We start from the raw sequence: 19,180 nt of genomic DNA, 5'->3' as shown, positions 1-19,180 counted from the left end.
TTCTTCCAGGACCAGTGATCTCTCAGCAATGGCTCACCAGACAGAAGAGCAGTCGTTCCCAACTTCACATCAACTGCAGCAAAACAGTTCTACTTCATCCCACCAGCATCTGCTTGGCTCCCCTCCAACTTCCTTTAAAGTAAACATTAATTCTAGAAAATGGTGCTTGTTTTCACTACATACAGGTACTGCTTTGTTCTCAGATATCTTTAAAAAGACCCCTCTCCCCCTGCCCCCCCAAAAAAGACAATTTCAGTTCAAGTCCGATTATGAGAAAGATTGCTCCTATTTATATAATGGTGCATATAAATATATACATTTTCAAACCCACATGGAATCCCTGAATATGATCAACACTTCTGTCACTGCTTCTGGTTTCAAAATATCAAGCTCGTTTTCCACATTCCAATTGGTTTTTTTTTTTTTTTTTTTTTTTTTTTTTTTTAAATTTTATTTCCAATTTTCTTACTTAAAAGCTATTTTGGAGATTTTGATCATAAAGCACTAAGGGCTTTTAATAAAAAGGACAGATAAATAGCAACAGGTTAAGGACCCAACCTCCACGAGATTTGTTATTAGGTAAATTTAGTTTTGCAGTAGTGTAAACTAGAAATAAGAAGGGAACTGAGCTGCCAAAGCATGCTTCACCAAAAAGTGTAAGACATAAATAGTAATAAAATTGAAATAAAAGCCCCAGATGGGCTTTTATTTCACTTTGAAAGATGATCTGTGTGTATGATTAAGAGGCACCAGGTTTCAATGAAGAGTATTTATTTGGAAAAGTAATCTTTCCATGCCAAGTTGCAAACTGCAAGGAAAACAACTGCATCTTTAGAACGCCTCTTCCATTATGAAACCTAATGAATGCTAACTCCAATTCCAACAGTTTTCAGCACCTTCTGAAGAAAGCCTGGCTGTTTCCAGAAGCGATTTACATACAGGTAGCACTACATATATTGAGAAAATTAAGCTGATACAATAGGAACACAATGTCTGAATAAAAGCAGTTGTGGAGGCACCTTCTACCGCTGATGCAAAGCCACAGAGTCTCTGTAGAATGCTATTTTCCTATCCTTTGTATGGGTCCACAGGGAAGGCAACACTGTACAGAACTCTGCCACTAGTATTTGGCATCAGTAAGTCAGCTCTGCTACTGCTTTTACAGGGGTACTGGGCTTTTGTATATTTGGACTTCCTGAAAAACACTGAACATTACAGCCAAACACCTATTTCAGAAGTCACTGACAGTCGCTATGTTTAATATTGGAAACAGCACCCAACCTTCCCTTCACAATCAATGCTCTTTTTTGTATTTTATTCAGAATTTGGATTTCCTAACTCAATAACCACTGATGGAATACATGAAAGTACATCTTCCTCTCCAAAGTCTTGAAACAAATCCATACATTCCTTGAAATGAGGCAAGCTTCAAGGTACCTTAGTTGAAACAAACTTACATACCACCGTGTACACGAAGATCAGACTTATTCCAATTACGAGACAAATGGGGATAAATTTGATTTCTAAAAGGGCATACTGTATGTACGTATTGCATATTGTACGACTAGAATAATAAACTTTTTATTTATTTATTTATTTTAAGTCGTTTCAAAATAAGCCATTACTGCTCCCAGCTGGTCACAGCGCACAGCCATCAGTGCACAGTGCTGGAAGTCACTGTCTCGTGCTACAGCTGGCAAAACAAGTGTGTGCCAGATTCTCATCCTTTGCAACTTGCTGTATTGTGCTCAATTAAGCCACTACCTACAGTGACCTGAAGCTAACAAGCTGGGCTGTAAATGGGCACACACGAACTTCTGCAAGTGCTGCTGCAGTACAGTAACGTTCAGCTAAGGTAAAGGAAGGAGAGAAAGGGCTAACTTTGGCACTGTGCAAAAACAGTTAAGCAATTATCACCAGCCCTTTGACACTGTGCTCACTTGCAATGAGCCTGATCAGCTAGCAAAGAATGGTAACAAACATTATCAGTGTACTCTGCAATACCATGACACAGTACCACCCAGGTTTATTACTACAAGCATTCCCTTCTGAACTCTAAATCACTGTCTTTGTTCTAAATTGAATACTAACTATACCAAATACACCTAAGTACCCGCCCCTGGAATGGCTGCTTACAGCAAAGCTAAAGAACATCAACTTCTCACCTACAAGGCATTAAGAAAGAGACTGTCACTGCTAAAGTATGCTTTTTAGTGTACATATATATATACATATATATATACATATATATATATATTTAAATATGTCAGAATTCAGTGAATATTTCCTATCCTAAGAAGGTCTCATTGGAGATTTGCTTTACCATTTTCTTTCCCTTTTGGCAGCATACCGTTGCTGAATTACCAAGTCACACAACTTATTTCTATATCAGACACAGCACGTAGCATGAGGCCCTTAAGCTATATTACCTGAGAAAGACTATACTACAGAAAGTTCTCCTTGGCAAGTCCTTGTTGAATTTGAAACAGGAAGCATCGAGTATGAAGATTCATTTCAAAGGAGGACAAGCTAACAGACTGTGTGAGAATTTCATCCTCCCTACAAAATGATTTCTCTTCAAACTGGGAAAGGAACATTTCAAACCTGCAATGCACATCCTCAGCTGATTTCACTAATTTGCCATTGCCGAAGATAACTGAAGAACTGAAAGTTTTAATCTTTGTAGTAGAGACCCTTGTTTGATCTAACACAAATGATCACACACAAATGGGAGGGAGGAGAGGAAAACTTAAAAACAAGCAAACGAAAGATTGCCTTATGACGACTCTCTACAACGACTATGTTGCCTTAGGATTTGAAAAGGTTGTCTCAGAAATAACTGGGATAAAAAATGCTGGCAATTTAAATGTCTTGACCAGTGAGCAAAGAGAAGCAACAGAAAACCAGAAATACATTAAGAATGCATCTTTCTTGCTAGTAATCTTTAAATGCTCACTAGATGAAGTTAGAATGTGAAGAAAGTATTTCAGTGCAAAATTCTGAACAATAACAACAAGAATAAAGAAGTTTCCCAGGTGTCATGGTGGTCTCATTTAAACTGGTTAGAATGCTGCAGGAATATTTAGGGGCAGCCTCAGGTTGTCATCCTCCTCCTTACCCAGCAACAATTACAAAAATGGATCTTAGTAAAGATGAAGCAATCCACAAACCCAAGGAAATTAAAACACGGGATGGTTACATAATTCAAGCAATCACTCTCCATGTTAAGTTAGTTGGAATTGATCTCTCAGAATTTCAAATATTAAATAGGATGCTTCCATACTTCGAAGAACCACCAACCAGCAGTCAAACCACTAACTCAAGCCCAAGCCTGTCCTCCAAATACATACCTGGAAGTCTGCAAGCCCCAAACCAGCACATGTGAAACCTCACGTTTTGGCATAACATTTCATCACTAAAACCACAGTAGCTAAGTTAGAGAATTATGTTGTGTATCAACAGTTGCATTATGGTAAACAGTAAATGCGAGGCATGCCTGTATTCTGCATTAACCTTGTCAATCAAACTGAATTAAATTCAAGAGAAGTTACTAGAAACTGAAAGGTGGTTCTTTGGTTTAGCACGTGCAACTGCTACTTTGTATGAAGAGCCTCAGTGCATTTGTGGAAGCTTTGACCAAAAAAACTGTCTTCGCAAAAGTATAAAGATCCATTGTGTCAAAATATTTCAACCAACAATACAAAAGGCCTTAAACTTCACCAAACTGGCAGTTTCAGCAGAATTACATATGAAAGAAAAACACTGAAGCAGTTTGTTTCTGTGATCGAGGCAATATACCACTTCAAGAATTTAAGAACTCTGCATAAATCACTAAGATATTTGGCCAGAGGCTTACAAGGAGAAAAACAAAAGCAAAAAAACACAGCCCTACAACATAACAAAATCTCTACTCATTCCCTTTCCTCTTTTGAAATACACTATTTGTTTGAAAAGTAAATGCTACTTGGTCACAGCATTTGAAAACTGATATAAAACAATCCCACTCAAGCTCTTTTTATTATTGGAAGATGTGATAACTGTGCGTTACCTTAGGTTTAAAGTATTTAAGGCCTTTAATCAAAGTTAGCTGATACTGTGACCCCACTGGACAGTGAATTGACATCCGAATATCACCAGATCTGACCAGAAATAAGGGCAAGATTTAAACTACTTAAACAAGTCCTATTTCTAAACGACAAAAATTCACATTTCTCAATTTGTTCATCTACTAATTTCAGGAAGATACTAGAAATACTTGTCTTCAACAACACTAATTTTCAGTGCTCATAAAGGGATAACATTTATTTGTTCTTATGAGTTAGAGATGATGGTCAAAACCTCTAAAGAAATACTTCAAGGAGCAGCAAACAATTGCATTCAATCTTCATTTAACAATGAGTGGTTTACACCTCTGTTGCCATCAGATTAACAGAGAATAAATATTTTGGATTTAGCTTTCTTTAAAAATACTACAAATTAATAACACAAATAACCCAATAAATAAAAGCCAAGTAAGTCATTTCAGCAGATAACAACTTCAGTGGATTTATCTCTCCACTTAGCCATTCTTTTTAAGAAGATAGAAGGTCTACAAAGTGGCTGTGGAACTGTTGGCTGGTACACAAAGCCATGGGAAGTTGACATTCTCTCTCAAAGAGGTGAAGTGCACAGTAATGTAAGGCCAGCAGATGTTCGAGGAGCGGTGTCTCCTAACACTCAAACTATGCATCCCTGTGAACTGCCCCGAGCAGAGCAGTAGAGGGGCAAAAGGCCATGGCTGTTGGGAGCTCAAGAAAGACCAAGTGTGATTCTCTCATCTTGAACAGGTGCAGCATAGCTCCTTCATCATTCAGCAGCCATTTTTGTCTCCTTGGGACTTTCTCTAGCTGACCTGCAAAAAAACCAAAAGGACTCAAATTTGTTGAGTGACTTCAAATGTCTCGTTCCCTATGAATTAAACAGGAAAAAGCCAGACATAAAGTTCTGTATGTACTGCCAGAAGCTCTATGTATAGTGCATGTGGAAAGTCTAGGAACATAACATCCACAAGTCAGAGTGCACAGACAGGCTCATTAGTGTTTTTTTCCTAAATTACCCATATGAAAGATGACAACATTATTCATGTGAATGAAGAAAAGGATTATTGCTCACAAGCATATAATCTCTAAGATATATGTATAATGAGCTAACCTCTGTAATTAAACAAAACAGTAGAGACATTACAATGCCTACTGTCATTAATAATTTTACAACATGATTTCCAACTCTAATTAAATATTCAATGAGGAATTTATTCATCCCATCCCTTAACTGTACAGATTAAAAATACATTTCTATATTCCACATTTGGTAACTTCAATAAAGAGATTTATCAAGACCATACTTTAATGGAATAACGGCATGCTTTGTAGTTTCGTGCAGTCACACAAAGTGCAGTATCTGCAGACAGGTCTCTTTCTCAGACCGATAAGCACTATCTGGTATCCATGAATAATAGTTATGAACAGGGAAACAGGGATGGTCAGTTATTTTCTAGCACAAAGGCAGTGCATGTAATACAAAGCTATTATTGATGAATTCTCTTAAGGAGCCTTCTGTAAGAAGCTCAGAGATATTAAACAAACATTTCAAGTTTACTTATTTTACAGTAAATATTTTTCTAGAATAAAAGCTGATCATTCTCTGAATATTTCCACACATGCGTAGGTGTGCAGATGCACAAATATACACAAACTCATGCTTACATTCCCTACACCAATGTGGGCATACGCTGATCCACTTGAAAACTGCAATATGTAACGTAAGACATTCAACGCTTACTGGTAAATCTGTAGTGGACATGCTGCTTGTGATGGAGTGGGCACTGAATTTGTTGGACTAACCAACATGGCACTATATATGTTGGAGGCAACCACAAGTATACAAAGTAGAATTGGTCCTATGATGGCTCCTTCCAGTCCCAGGTAATATGCTCCACCAGCTACTGCAAGACCCGTCAGGTAAGGATGACCACCTCTGGAATTACAGCACAAGCAGAATAAAGTTAAAACAAGAACGACAAACAACAGCACTACTGACTGCGGATCTGAAATGCAGATTAATCACACCGCTTCATTAAGCTTATAAAGCGATCTACTTATAGATACCCACATTCAGACTAAACTGCTGTTTGAATGACTGCATACATGCCCTAAACTGCATCTTGTACGACATTCACACAACACAACAAACATTATCTTCATTAGTTCCACTCCACGTCCCGTGGGCAGACACCTTCCACTACTACATCAGGTTACCCCAGGCACCATCCAGTCTGACTGTGAACACCTTTGGGGATCTGAAGGAGATAACAGCACAAATATTTCCATTCTGAAAATGGGAAGATGATTCCTTATGAAGACTATTCATGCTTCACAGACAAGAACTCTTACATTTCAAGATAGCTAGCAGTATTTACTATGAGCATTCCTCAGCAGAGACATTAATTTATACAATGATCAGAATATTTAGTCTTTTGAACAAAAGGCAGGGTACATCATTTATGAATCATAGAATGGTCTGGGTTGGAAGGGACCTTAAAGATCATCTGCTTCCATAATACTGCCATGTGCAGAGTTGCCACCCACAAGATCATGCATTGGACCTGGTTGCCCAGGGCCTCATCCAACCTGGCTGTGAACATCTCCAGGATGGGGCATTCACAGTTTCTCTGGTCAACCTGTTCCTGCACCTCATCAACTCTGAGTGAAAAATTTTCCCCAAATATCCAATCTGTATTTTCCCTCTCTGGTTATGACCTCATAAGATCATGATAGAATCTGAGCTGGGAGGGACCTCTAAAGGTCCAAATCCCCTGCAATGAACAAGGACACAGACTAGATCAGGTTGCTCAGAGCTCCGTCCAGCCTGACCCTGCATGTCTCCAAGGACCAGGCATCCACACCTTCCTGGAAAACCTGTTCCAGTGCTTCACTATCCTTACTGTAAAAAACTTCTTCCTTATATCCATTCTAAATCTCCCCCGTTTTAATCTGAAAGCATTTTCCATCATCCTATCACAACAGATCCTACTAAAGAGCCTACACTCTTCTTTCTTATGGCCGCTATCAGGTCTTAGAAAGTGATTTACCACATCATACACACCTATTAATCATGTCTTTCTTGGACCAAATTCAACACACTGGAAGTGTCAAGTAGAATACTTTTTGAGAAGACAGACTCGACCTTAACATCTTATACTTCTCCAGCAGAAGACACACAATTAGTTCATAAACCTTTACAAATTTGGAACAATTTTTTCCAACAGTTGCATCACTTCCAAGTTTTTTTCTGGCTAGTTTGCCAATTCAGACCACATATCACCTGATGAAGTAGGACTGCAATATATATTTAATACATTTGGAAAACCTTGCATAACGTAATTATAGTGATTTCAAATAGAATTAACCCAATTTGCAAGACAGCAGATTTATGTAATGGTAAAATACAATTTTTCTCCACTGTTAGAAAATCTATTCTTGCCACATATATTTTCTGAATGGTGAACAGAGCCTGCAACCCTACAGTCAAAAATTTATTTCAATAAGTAGAAGAATTATTGGCTAGTTAAATAGCTATTGGCCTTAAATTTATCTGTGGTTTGTTGTTGAAAACAAATGTAATTTGATTATACTTCACCTGTTAGCTTTCACTCCTGGAAAATAACTATTGCTACAGTCTATGAAAGATTTTTAATATCGATCTCACTATCATGAGGTTCTCTGTTTAGTTTAACTATACTTAAAGTTATAGGAGAAAAAAAAATAATCAAACTTAATGCTGAACTCAAACATTTAATGTTCTTACTCTACGTTAATTTACTACAATACAAATTAACACAAATGTGTTCCAGCACACAGCCGTACCTGGAGCACGAATTACAGCAAAGACTGGATCAGCACTCACAGTCTGTCAGACAAAGTTCTCAATTCACATAGTTTACTACTAGCCTAGCTCCTGATGACCAAGATGGAAGCAGTGACTTTAAAGAGCACATTTTTTTATCTATAATGTACATGGCTGTGTACACGTCTTGCACATATGAACTCTGTTCGTACCTTTGTCGGGCCTGTAGAACTCCAGCATTTTCTCATTTGAATTCCATGAAGGGATTCATGAGGTATTTCAGCAGCATTACGTGTCAGTTGACATTTCAGCAGCATTTCTAGTACTCTAGATGCAACTGCAGATGTTGACTCTCTGTCTCTATAGTTTGGAATTAGCTTTTCTTTATTCAAAGCTGAAATCAGGAAGCATTCCAAACACCTAGCAAGATGCAGCCAAACACCTAGCAAGATTTTTCCAGAAACCTTCTGTGCTTATCTATCAGAACAGGAAAGCAAAACCAAATGCTGTCTCGCTATCAGCCTCTCCCTGCATTCAGATTTTCAACACATTTAAAGATCAATTGATAATCAACAGATCTTTACGCAGGGGTATAGCGGCACAACATGAAAGCTGGCTTCAAAACAATTCTCTGACAGAGAACAAGCTCAAGACATTTGAAACAACAAATCTGACAGAAAAGAGGCCTGCGAAAGTAATGGCACTTAGGCCAGTTTTACTACGAGATGGTACCACTGCATGTGCTTCAAGGCACTGCTCTGCAGCTTCACAGAGGTAAGTTCAAAGGCATCACTGCTAAGCATTTTTACAGTATGTAAACTTAAAAAGTTTTCAATATACTTACCCTGATATATCTGAATAAATGGCTGTATCTACAAAATAGGTTGGCAGCAGGTGAAAAACCAAGAGCAAAATGGCTTTGCATCCCTCTCCTTGCACAAGCCACAAGTCTAGGACTGCAGGGATGGCTGCCCAGTACGTCCCCAGAAATGGAACTGCTCCAAGGATTGCTGCTAATGCTAAAGAACACAGAAGGAGGAGTGAGAAAAAGACCAGGGAAACATACTTCACAAAAATTCTGACTTTTGCCACACCAGTAGTCTCACTTCTATCAGCTGCTGTAAATAAGATACTGAACAGACAGCACATAAGGCTCTTGTTGTTTTATAACTGTGATTAAGGAAAAAGAACCACATTCAGGAAAATGGAACAATTCCCCATACAGAAGAGCCTTACCAGCTGTCAGTCACAGTTACTTCCAATTAAGAAAAAATTAAAGACACCAATCATTTGCATTTCAAGCTTTTACGTAACCACAGACGTAGCAAATGTGGACAAGAAAGTATACACTGAGAAATTCTTAGTGAAGCACTGTAACTTACCAGACCTCAGACATTACGTCTGTTGTACTGTGAGAAACCAAGCGTAAAACCCCTGACTTCAAGTATTTATATCTGCACATCTTTATGCATGCATACAAGTCTCCACCAGGCATACTGCCTTCTGTTTATACAAATGCTCCCTGTAATCTCAAATTACGTAGTACTGCTGTCATCTTAATTAAATCCAATATGAGTGACTACAGTAGAGAAAAAAGTTTTTTTCTTTCTTTTTAGCCTCATTAGCCAGAATACAAAACAAGATTTTGCAAGTTGCCAAAACAAAAGTAATGATTACGTAAGTATGTCTAACAACAGCCAATATCTTCAGGGTAGCTGGAATTTGTGATACAGCTATTGGCTGCATTTCTTGTTTTGTTTTTTGTTTGTAGGTCCCCTTTTTGTTGCTCTGTACATGAAGGTGCAAGTGGCTTGCTGTTTGGGTTTTTTTAGAGGAACAGAGGGAAAACAGGAACAGAGAGATTTTTCAGTGGAAATTGCGCAGCCATTTTCATAGCTAAAATTTGTGGAGGCTGGTAAAACCAGAGGCTGGTAATGCTGTCAGGAAACAGCACTGAGAATAGAAAGCATGCCTCTACTGAGCATTTCCATGATACCAGTACTTGCTCTGTTTAGGTATCCCAGAAACATAGCACATACAAATTATGGAAAGATCCGGATTAAACAGAATGGAAAAAAATTACAACCAGTAAAAGAAACAGAAGTAAAATATTTTTCTGGGGCTATGCTATGAAGACAGAAAAAAGTATGGCTAAGAGATAAGACAGCAATCAGCGACTGATTAATTTGATCTGTGGTAGTTTAATTCAAACTTGGAGGAATCAGTTAATGATCAGGAGCTCTACAGAATCCCTACATATCACACAAAAGTATTAAACTTGTCACAGTACTTCCTACATCTGTTTGAATAATAAACAGGAAATAAAAATGAAGTTACATACTGAATGGGTATAATAAAGATAAAAATTCGGAGCAGCTACTCACTGAGTTCAGATCATATACTGAGTCCACTGACTCGGCTGTCATGGTTAAAAAAAGCAAAAAATAAAAACCAACCCAATTCTGTAGTCAGAAACTACATTGAGACATTTGCACAAATCAGTAACATTACGGTTGCATACACAACTCCAATTCTGATAGCTGCCAGTTTCTGATAGAACGTTCACTAAAAATAACTTCAGGACTAATCCTGTCAGCAGCATTTAATCCTACTGCTCTTGTACAATAAAATTATATAATGCTATGTATAAATAGATTACAATTGTTCAAATTCTTACCAGATGGTATGAAGACTATGTTAATCCCAAATATTGTGTGAGTCAGCCAAGTGTAGAGTCCATAGAACCCAGCCATTTTGAGGGAAGCATCAAATACACCTCTAAAACAATCACAGAAACTCTGTTAACTCTTATTGGCAGTACCATGCTGGGAACAGTGAAGGTATCTTTACGTGCATCTTTAACTATAAGGCGCTCTGATAAACTGCAAAGCCATCAGTGCCATAAATCACACAACTCAAAATGTATACCTTAGGTCTGTCCTATGAAAAGGACAAACATTCATCATATTTATCAATCATGTCATCTGCAGGAGAAAATAAACAAACAAAAAAACAACATACCAGACAGTTTTTTTTTTACTATACAGCCCGGGTTCCTGGGATAAATTCCTTGAAAAAAGTTGCTCAGGAATCAGAGCACATTCTCTAGAAAAAGTAATCTTTTATCTATGAGAAACAGTACAGTTCTATTTATGAGCTACTTTTTCTTTGTCCTTTTCTATTTCTATCTCTCAATTCATTTTCTTTATCTTCTTGTATTTCTATACCTGCTCACTCTCGTTGGAATAAAACAAAGGACCCAGAAGTGGTACAGGCTGCCTAAGCTCTCACTTTCTTACTCATATACACAGTTTTCCACATGGAAATAACCGAGCACTTGGCATTTATTACTGGTCTTGAGCCTCACCATCTTTATATTCCTAGATTTTAGGCTGCTTACTATGTCACACTACTGAAAAGAAAATAAAAAGCCTTGCGATGTAATTAACTCCTGGTGAACTTACATCCAACTTGCTGGCCACAAAATGAAGTATTCCTCTGTTAAGTATCAGCATAGCTTCATGAGACAGCAAGCAGGCAGCTCAGTGCTGTGTCATTTTTACAGCGCTGGCACATTCACTAAAGTGAAATATTCTGTAACCGAAAACTCAAATATCTCACCATTGTATTATGCTCATTTTTCACTCCTATTGAGAAAGACACTGCCTCTCTTGAAAACACTATTCCAGCTTGGATCTAAGTAACTAAAGTCCCTCTGTTATCTCTAAGTTCCTTCCCTCAAAGAAGTCATAAAAGTTACACAGAATCACAGAATGGCTTGAGTTGGAAGGGACCTCAAGGATCATGAATCTCCAACCCCCCTGCTGCAGGCAGGGCCACCAATCTCCATATCAAATACTAGACCAGGCTGCCCAGGGCTGCATCCAACCTGGCCTTGAACCCCTCCGTTGGAGCATCCAACGGGACATCACTGCCCTAGAGGTGTCACACACATCCTTCCTAGCAGCCACAAATGTAGTTGGCTGATGTTAAGTTCCCATCTTACATTTAACACAACAGAAGTGATGAAGTCAGATCATAAGCTAGAAGATTGTCACTGCACCTTGAGCAAAAACAGTCTGCCTGGGAAACAGCCCCTTCTGGAAACAACCACCCCTAAGAACACAATTTCAATCCTTTGTTGAATTGATAAAACCTTCCCTGCTTCCCAACCACCAAATAGAATCTTCTTTTTCAGCCATCAGCAAGAATTCCAAGATTGGCATCTTTGGGCTGTATTCTCATTATTAGCCCCAGGAACAGTGCATAATTTTTTGCAACTCTTTCCCACCTAAAAGCATGCATAGATTCCCAAGTGAATGCTGAACCAAATTACCTTGTTTAAAATTCATCCACTGGAATTTAGGAGTGCATAATAAGCCCTACAAATCCACATGGTCTTAGAATGTGAGATTCTCTTGATAGACTAACAAGAAACAGCTGCTGTCAGCCATTTTCCCAGCAAAAAAAAAAACAAAGGTGGGAAAAGAAAAAGAAAGCCTTAAGCAATTACTTGAAATAACAGACCCAGTACTTGAAGATGATAGAGAAGAAGTGCTTACGCATTTGTGAGGCCTCAGCAAAGACAGCCAGAATACCTCACAGATTGAAAAAGCTTCAATAACATCACAATGGGAAGTTACACACCTATATGCACATATAATCTGCACGTTTTGACTAGTGAAATACTTCACATTTTAGTCATACACGAAGCAAGCTTCTGGTGTAGTAAGAACTATCAAGGAGAGAAAGATCCCAAAACCCAAAACCACAGAAAGAATGCTCAGTGTGAATTTGCACTAAAAACTCACACTTCAGCTGCTCAAAAGTCTGATTTTTCTGTGTTTTCTGTGACATTTATGCTCCTTCAGAGGCTATCAAAAAATGGCTGGATTGTAAGAGCTCAAAAGATGAACAGTTTCAATGGAGCTTTTGGCCATGGAAAACGCAAGGTAGCTGGTGCGATGAAGTGCAAGCTGAGCTGCACTGATCACGAGACTGCAGCAAAAACACTTCTGGCTGCAGTAAGGATACATTTGTTCCCTTATGCTTTTGTCCAGCCAACCTCCACAGCCCTGTCGTCTCTTAAATCTTAGGTCTGTCCCACAGAAACACCTGCCTGATACAAAGAAGGTTGGTTACGACACGATCACTGAAATCCCTCATTGGTGATGCAAAAGTGTATTCTTTTAATACAGTTTTCCACATTCTTCCAAAAGCAAATCAAGCAACCAAAAAGAAAAAAAAGAGGAAAAAAAAAAAAACAAACACCAAAACAAAACAACAAAGCCAGAAAAATTTGTGTTGTCAGAAGAAAATATTAAATCTAAATATTTAATAGCACTGATGAGAACTCAGATATCAGCACACTGTAATTAAATCCTCAAGTAAATCCTTTTCCTTTCAAACAGGAGTTGTGGCACAAATACATTTCAGTTATTAAATATGCTTTAAGGCTGCCCTTGAAGTATCTCCTTATTTTGCCTGTAAAAACATTTCCTGTAAGGTAGAAGAAGAAACAAGGCCTTAACTTCCATGAGCATGGCTCTAAAATACATTTCACCATACAGGACACAATGCAAAGTCCTGACAGATATCTGAAAAACCTTGAAACAATCAGTCACTTCAGGTTTTCCTCCAGAGACCTCAGAAAAAGAGTGGGCAGTCTCTTATTATTCTAATTACAAATAAACAAATAAACAGGAAAATTATCCCAATGGCCCAAAAGAATTGCTGTGAATTTAACCATGTCAAGGAACAGCTACAGAACTATTCAAAACCAATCCAAGACTAAAACTAATTCTGCCTTTCCATCCAGGCACTTTTTCTGAACTTTTCAGTTCAGGCAAGCTTCATTTTTATCTTCAGATAGATTTTATTCAAGTCTAAATTCCATTTCAGACATGGTTTCTGCTGACATAATCATGCAGTTTGTAGGAAAATTTTACACTGTAAATCCACAACCCACAGATGCAGCAGCAGCGAAATAACTGAAAAGTTAATTCCAGACAACAGCTATGGCTGAACCTGATGTCATTCTGCAACCTTCATTAGTTACTGAAGTTTGTAAACCATTCTGCAAAGATGGGAGGAGCTGTGGTAATTTATGGGCACAGATCACAAATCAAAGTGGACCTGAAAAGGTCACCTTAAAAAAAAATGCAGCTGAAACAATGAAAAAAAATAGCATATTTCAGCAGCAAAAATAAAAAAGAGTGCAGTAAATGGAAATCACCAGTAGCTCTATGTATATATCACATATGTATGTATCTATATCACCAGAGCTAATGATTGCAATAGATTACAAGCAAGTCAATATCACATTAATGCAAAAACAGGAAACACTGTATGACCTGCACATACACTAGGATTGTCTTTGAGACACATCTCTAGTACCAATTTTACTTAGCAATGTCCAGGCATCAGCTCTGAGACTGCTGTCCAGACTGACTTACTAATGCTTCAAGAAAAATGCATGGGTGCAATCTACGGTGAAAAGCAGAAAGAATGATGGGCAGTCCAGAACAGATGATCTCTGAGCAAAGATATCACCAGAGAGGAAAATCTGAGGAAAGGACAAAAGATACCAAAGACAGCTGCAATGATGAAGTAAATGCTGCTTCTTCCCCACTGTGGGTTGGACAAGAAGGAGGATATCTGAACTAGAAAAAGAAACGCTTCAGTTAGATGTTGGTTTAAACTTCTTCACGTGTAAGTCAGGGCTGTCCACCTCTGAGCTTTCAACACCAAGCTAGAGTAAGGTGCTAGCTGCTGTGATACGAGGCACAAATCCACATGCCCATATAATATGTCACAGCAGGTCTGCAATGCATGCTCATGGCTGGCAAGAAGTATTTATCTCTAAAAGGCCATAGTATGTATCTCTCCAGCTAGTACAGTATGGCATCTCTCCAGATCCTTGCATCAAACTAATAAACTAAAAAGAGAAGGCATCACTCAGTGCAGAAGACCTGTGAGGTGCCAGCGGTGAAGTGCAAAGTGAGAGGAGACTGCATTTGATTTCATTCTCCTTCTCTATTTCTTTATGCCTGCCTCCTCCCTCAGTTGCAGAAAAAAAGTGGATCCAACCCTGTGGCTCGGGGGAACTCCAAAGTCTCTTCAAGACTCATGTTTTTCACTGCTATCAGGAACACTAAGAATTGCATTTTGAAGACTCTAGAAATTCACATTCATTTGACCTCAGGGTTATGGCAGCTTAAAACGCTGAACAGAACGTTTACAAACAGCGCATTTTCACTATTTTGCATCTGGGATACCTGTGGCATGCGAGTGCCCAACGCTGAATGAATTTATTACCATCTGTACAAAGAGTAACTTCCTGATGAAACTAGGACAGTAAATAAAGAAATTTTGGTTCTTAGCACCTTTGGGCACACACACAGATCCCTTTCATACATAAAAATAATTCTACGTTTCAGAAATCAGAAAATCCAATTACAGTTCACATCTCATACAGGTACTGCATTTGGATGAGCCGCTCCAGCTACAAGAGTTATCATCTGCCAACACCTACTTTACAAGCACTTCAGGCAACTTAGTGTAAGGCACACTTAGACATAGGTGTTTTTATAGAGTTCTGAAAAGTAGGTAAAACTGGGGGGAAAAAATAAATCAGAGGAACATGAGTCACGCTTCACATTATTGAGATTATAAATGAATTAACTTCTGTCAAGTTGTCAGATGCTTCTGCATAATTGGCCTAAACTTTATTTCACCGAAAAACAAAGGAACTGCTTTTAAATTTCACAAGGGAAAATGAGACCAATGTATGGGTTTAGAGGGGGGCAGGCGTAGAAGTTCTCACAGAATTCTGGTCGTTCATTTTTACTGATTTATTGTAAAGTCCACAGCTTTCCCTTTGCTTCTACTGCAGTTTACGTTACATGTACGCTGGTCTCCTAAAATACACAGGTGAATCCAGGTGCACTTCACAGAGCCTACACGTAAGGCCTGTTCTCCATTAGTTACATGTGAACTGGCTCCCATATGAAGATCTCCAAACTTTTCAAACTTCTGCTGCAATAATCCCAGTTTGAAGGAAACAAGATGAAAGCTCCTGGGATGCAGTGCATGCCTCAAGTCTCAACTCAGAGCATTCTCAGTTTTGACCTCTGAATTCCCTTTTCTCCATCTTCCCAGAGCATTGGAGGAAAGAAGAATGCATGGGTTGAAATGATGAAAATCAGACTTTCTAAAAAGGTTACAGAAAGAATTTGGTAACTTCAGAAGACAGCTATGCTAGTTACTATTATAAGGGACTAAAAGTTGGACAGAAGTGGCATTTGCTTAAGAAAAATGTTTGCAAGAATTAGAGTTTCTCTAAATACCTAACAAAACATATGGCAAGCCATAAAATGGTTTACAGTGATTAGAATACCCCAAGTAAAGAATATTAGAAAAAGTCAAATTCATTCTTGAGTGCCAGGACTGAAAGAAGTCTTTTCACAAAATACTCTTAAGCCCATTTTTGTATCTGTTTAAGGGCTCTGCTCTCTTAGGGAGACAAAAAAATCCTCATTATTTTTCAGCTTCAAATTACACATGAAAACAAGTGGCAAGATAGACTCCAGCTGCGAATAAAGCAGAAGTGGCAGTAAGTGTTTTTTTGACAGAGTTTCATTTCTGGAGCAATATAAATGTGCAAATGATTTTCATAGACAACTCTATGAGATGATTTTAACAATTCTGCTGTTGAAATAAATTTCTCCGTAGGAATGATGCAACATAAAAATAAAAAAGGAGAGGAACTGAATCTAATATAGGGGGTTCTAGACATCCCACTAATCAGATAAAGACATACAGTCTTGAACAAAGCATAGGTCCTTCAGCTTAGGTCTTGGGCCACTGGATGGGAAGTATCAAGGGAATTCCTTGTTCTGCTTTGCTTGAGCATGAAGCTTCCACTTCACCCTGAACACTGTCATCTCAGCCCAGGACTTCTCACAGGTTTACGTTTCCTACTTTCTCCCCACCTCCAGGGAGGGGCTGAGCATAGAGCTGTGTGCTACTGAGCCACCTGCTGGGGTTAAAGCACAACAATCCTGGTGGCACTGAATTCTGTCTGTACTTCTTCAGTTCCCCTTTTTAATTCCATCTTTCAGCGCTGCATAGCATACATTCTTAGCAATTTGCTACTGCTCACTTTGTACACTCCTGTCACAACACCATCTACAGCCATTCTGATTTCTGAGAGACTCTTCTGCTGTTCCCATCTAAGAATGGTTTTACAAGGTGACTTCCTCCTCTTATCTTCACAATAAACAATGCAGCATCATTCAACAAAAGCCCACATAAATCTTGTTACCGCTGTGTACTCTTTGCCTACCCCTCACCAGCCCCAGGCCCTCTGAGCACTTCCAAGTCTTGATGCATGCATGAATCAAACTCTTTTCCCACACCCCACCATTTTTTGGCTTATTTGGAGAAGAGGAGGCGCAGGGGAGACCTCATCACTCTCTAGAACTGCCTGAAAGGGGGTTGTATAGAGGTGAGGGTCAGTCTCTTCTCCCAGGTAACAGTCAGGATGAGAGGTAACAGCCTCACAGTTGTGCCACGGGAGGTTCAGGCTGGCTATTAGGAACAGTTTCTCCTCAGAAAGCACAGTGAGGCAGTGGCACAGGCTGCCCAGGAAGGTGGTGGAGTCACCATCCCTGGAGGTGTTAGAGAACAGTGGAATGTGGCACTGAGGGACAGGGTAGGGATGGATTGGTGGCTGGATGAGATGAACTTAAGAGGTATTTTCCAACCTTAACGATTCTATTTCCATCTGCCAGAGTTTTATCCATTTAGCTAGAATTTCAGTTTTTTCCAAGTACTTTCTCATTTCCAGTGGCCCTCGTTAATTGCTTACCTGCACAGGCTTCCTTTAACCTTACTCAAGCCTTTCTTAGCAGTTAGCACTTGCTGGCACTGCACATTGATTACTCACCCCACAACTTGAAAGAATTTAATCATTTTAGACACCTCTTTTAGCTTCAGAAGTTTAATGCATGAGAGAAATGGCCAACTGGACTCAGTATAAAAAGATCAAGATCAGCTCCAGTCTTATATTAAGACACTTCCTTCTAGTCTGCTCTGATTACTACCATTATGAACTTCTGAATCAGAAGCATTAAAGCAAGTATTCTGACTGCTTATGTAGAGAATAAATAATAGATTAACCTAGTAATTCAACCTAAAATGACAATAAAGCAGAAAGGCAAAAGTTAATGTTAAAAAGTGTCAGGAAATCCTGACAATATACAGCAATTTTAATGCTTTCTTCTTTTCTGTATTACAATGAATTTTTAAGCTAAACAGCAGAAATCTGTCCTAGGCTACAATAATACATACTGCAGCCTTAAATGCAGAGATAAAGAACTATTAAATATGCAAGCACGGAAACCTGCAGTACATTACACCAAAAAAATAATTATCATAGTAGCACTTCACTCCTAGAGATGCCTAATAAAAGTTACAACACGCAAGTAATCTGTTTTTTTGTTTGTTTGTTTTTAATTTCTGGTGTGGAAAAAAAGCAGTGTGCATGTATTACTGTATAGTTAAAATCTGATTACTTTGTGCAAGACAAAATTAAAGGATTAATATCTAAGATGCTATGCAGTTACATTATTCTTAAAGGTTGTGTGCAAATGCAAGAGTTTAAACACACACATACACACACAGTAACAGATTCCCTCTGCTTGCTTATAGATATCTTCAGACTTAAATAGACCGGACAGTCACAGAACCACAAACTACAAAAACACATTAAAATAAATATGTTTGGAGCATTCAGAATACACCATCTGGAAAATGGAAGAAGCAAATGTCAGAATGATGACACTGCCCAATACAAAAAAGGAAGCTCTTCAATATCTAGCCAACGTGCTTGAAAATACAGTATTGCAGCCTGCCCAGTCTAGAAAAAAGAACTGCTTTACTTCTAGTATCAGACTGTACATCTACATAATCCCATGAATTACGCCTAAAACACTGTAAAATTTCTACAGATTATGTGATGCGTTCGGCCCAAATTATGTGTGTAAAATAATTTTTTTACAGTTTTGGATGTGTTTTTGGAAATAAAACAAGTAACAGTTAAGCAGGAGCAAAACGATTCCTTTATTTTTTTCCTTTGTGTTTTTCCTTGAATAATTATTTAAAATCGTGTGTATGTAAAAGAACAGACAGCTGTACTTAATGAGAACAAGCATTAGGAACACATAAAAAGGAAATACAAGAAAAGACATGTAATTTATTTTTATTTCTTGCTTATAGGACAATATTTAAGAGT

The 19,180-nt window shown here is 38.4% G+C and overlaps 1 protein-coding gene across 2 annotated transcripts in view; it reads right to left on the bottom strand.

Moving 5' to 3' along the window:
- Positions 1-4,371: 4,371 nt before the first annotated feature.
- Positions 4,372-19,180, bottom strand: part of TMEM245 (transmembrane protein 245) — a 67,949-nt gene continuing 53,140 nt past the window's right edge. For both annotated transcript variants that reach the window (XM_048938824.1, XM_048938826.1), the window contains 4 exons: positions 10,562-10,662; positions 8,729-8,903; positions 5,821-6,015; positions 4,372-4,891 (listed from right to left, as the gene is read on the bottom strand). In XM_048938824.1, the coding sequence (XP_048794781.1) occupies positions 4,846-4,891; positions 5,821-6,015; positions 8,729-8,903; positions 10,562-10,662 (517 nt within the window). In that variant the 3' untranslated portion in view covers positions 4,372-4,845. The remainder of the gene's footprint in view (positions 4,892-5,820; positions 6,016-8,728; positions 8,904-10,561; positions 10,663-19,180) is intronic.

This window comes from Lagopus muta, chromosome 3 (assembly GCF_023343835.1).
Source record: "Lagopus muta isolate bLagMut1 chromosome 3, bLagMut1 primary, whole genome shotgun sequence".
NCBI classification, from domain to species: Eukaryota; Metazoa; Chordata; class Aves; order Galliformes; family Phasianidae; genus Lagopus; species Lagopus muta.
This window is presented reverse-complemented; position numbering and strand designations above follow the sequence as displayed.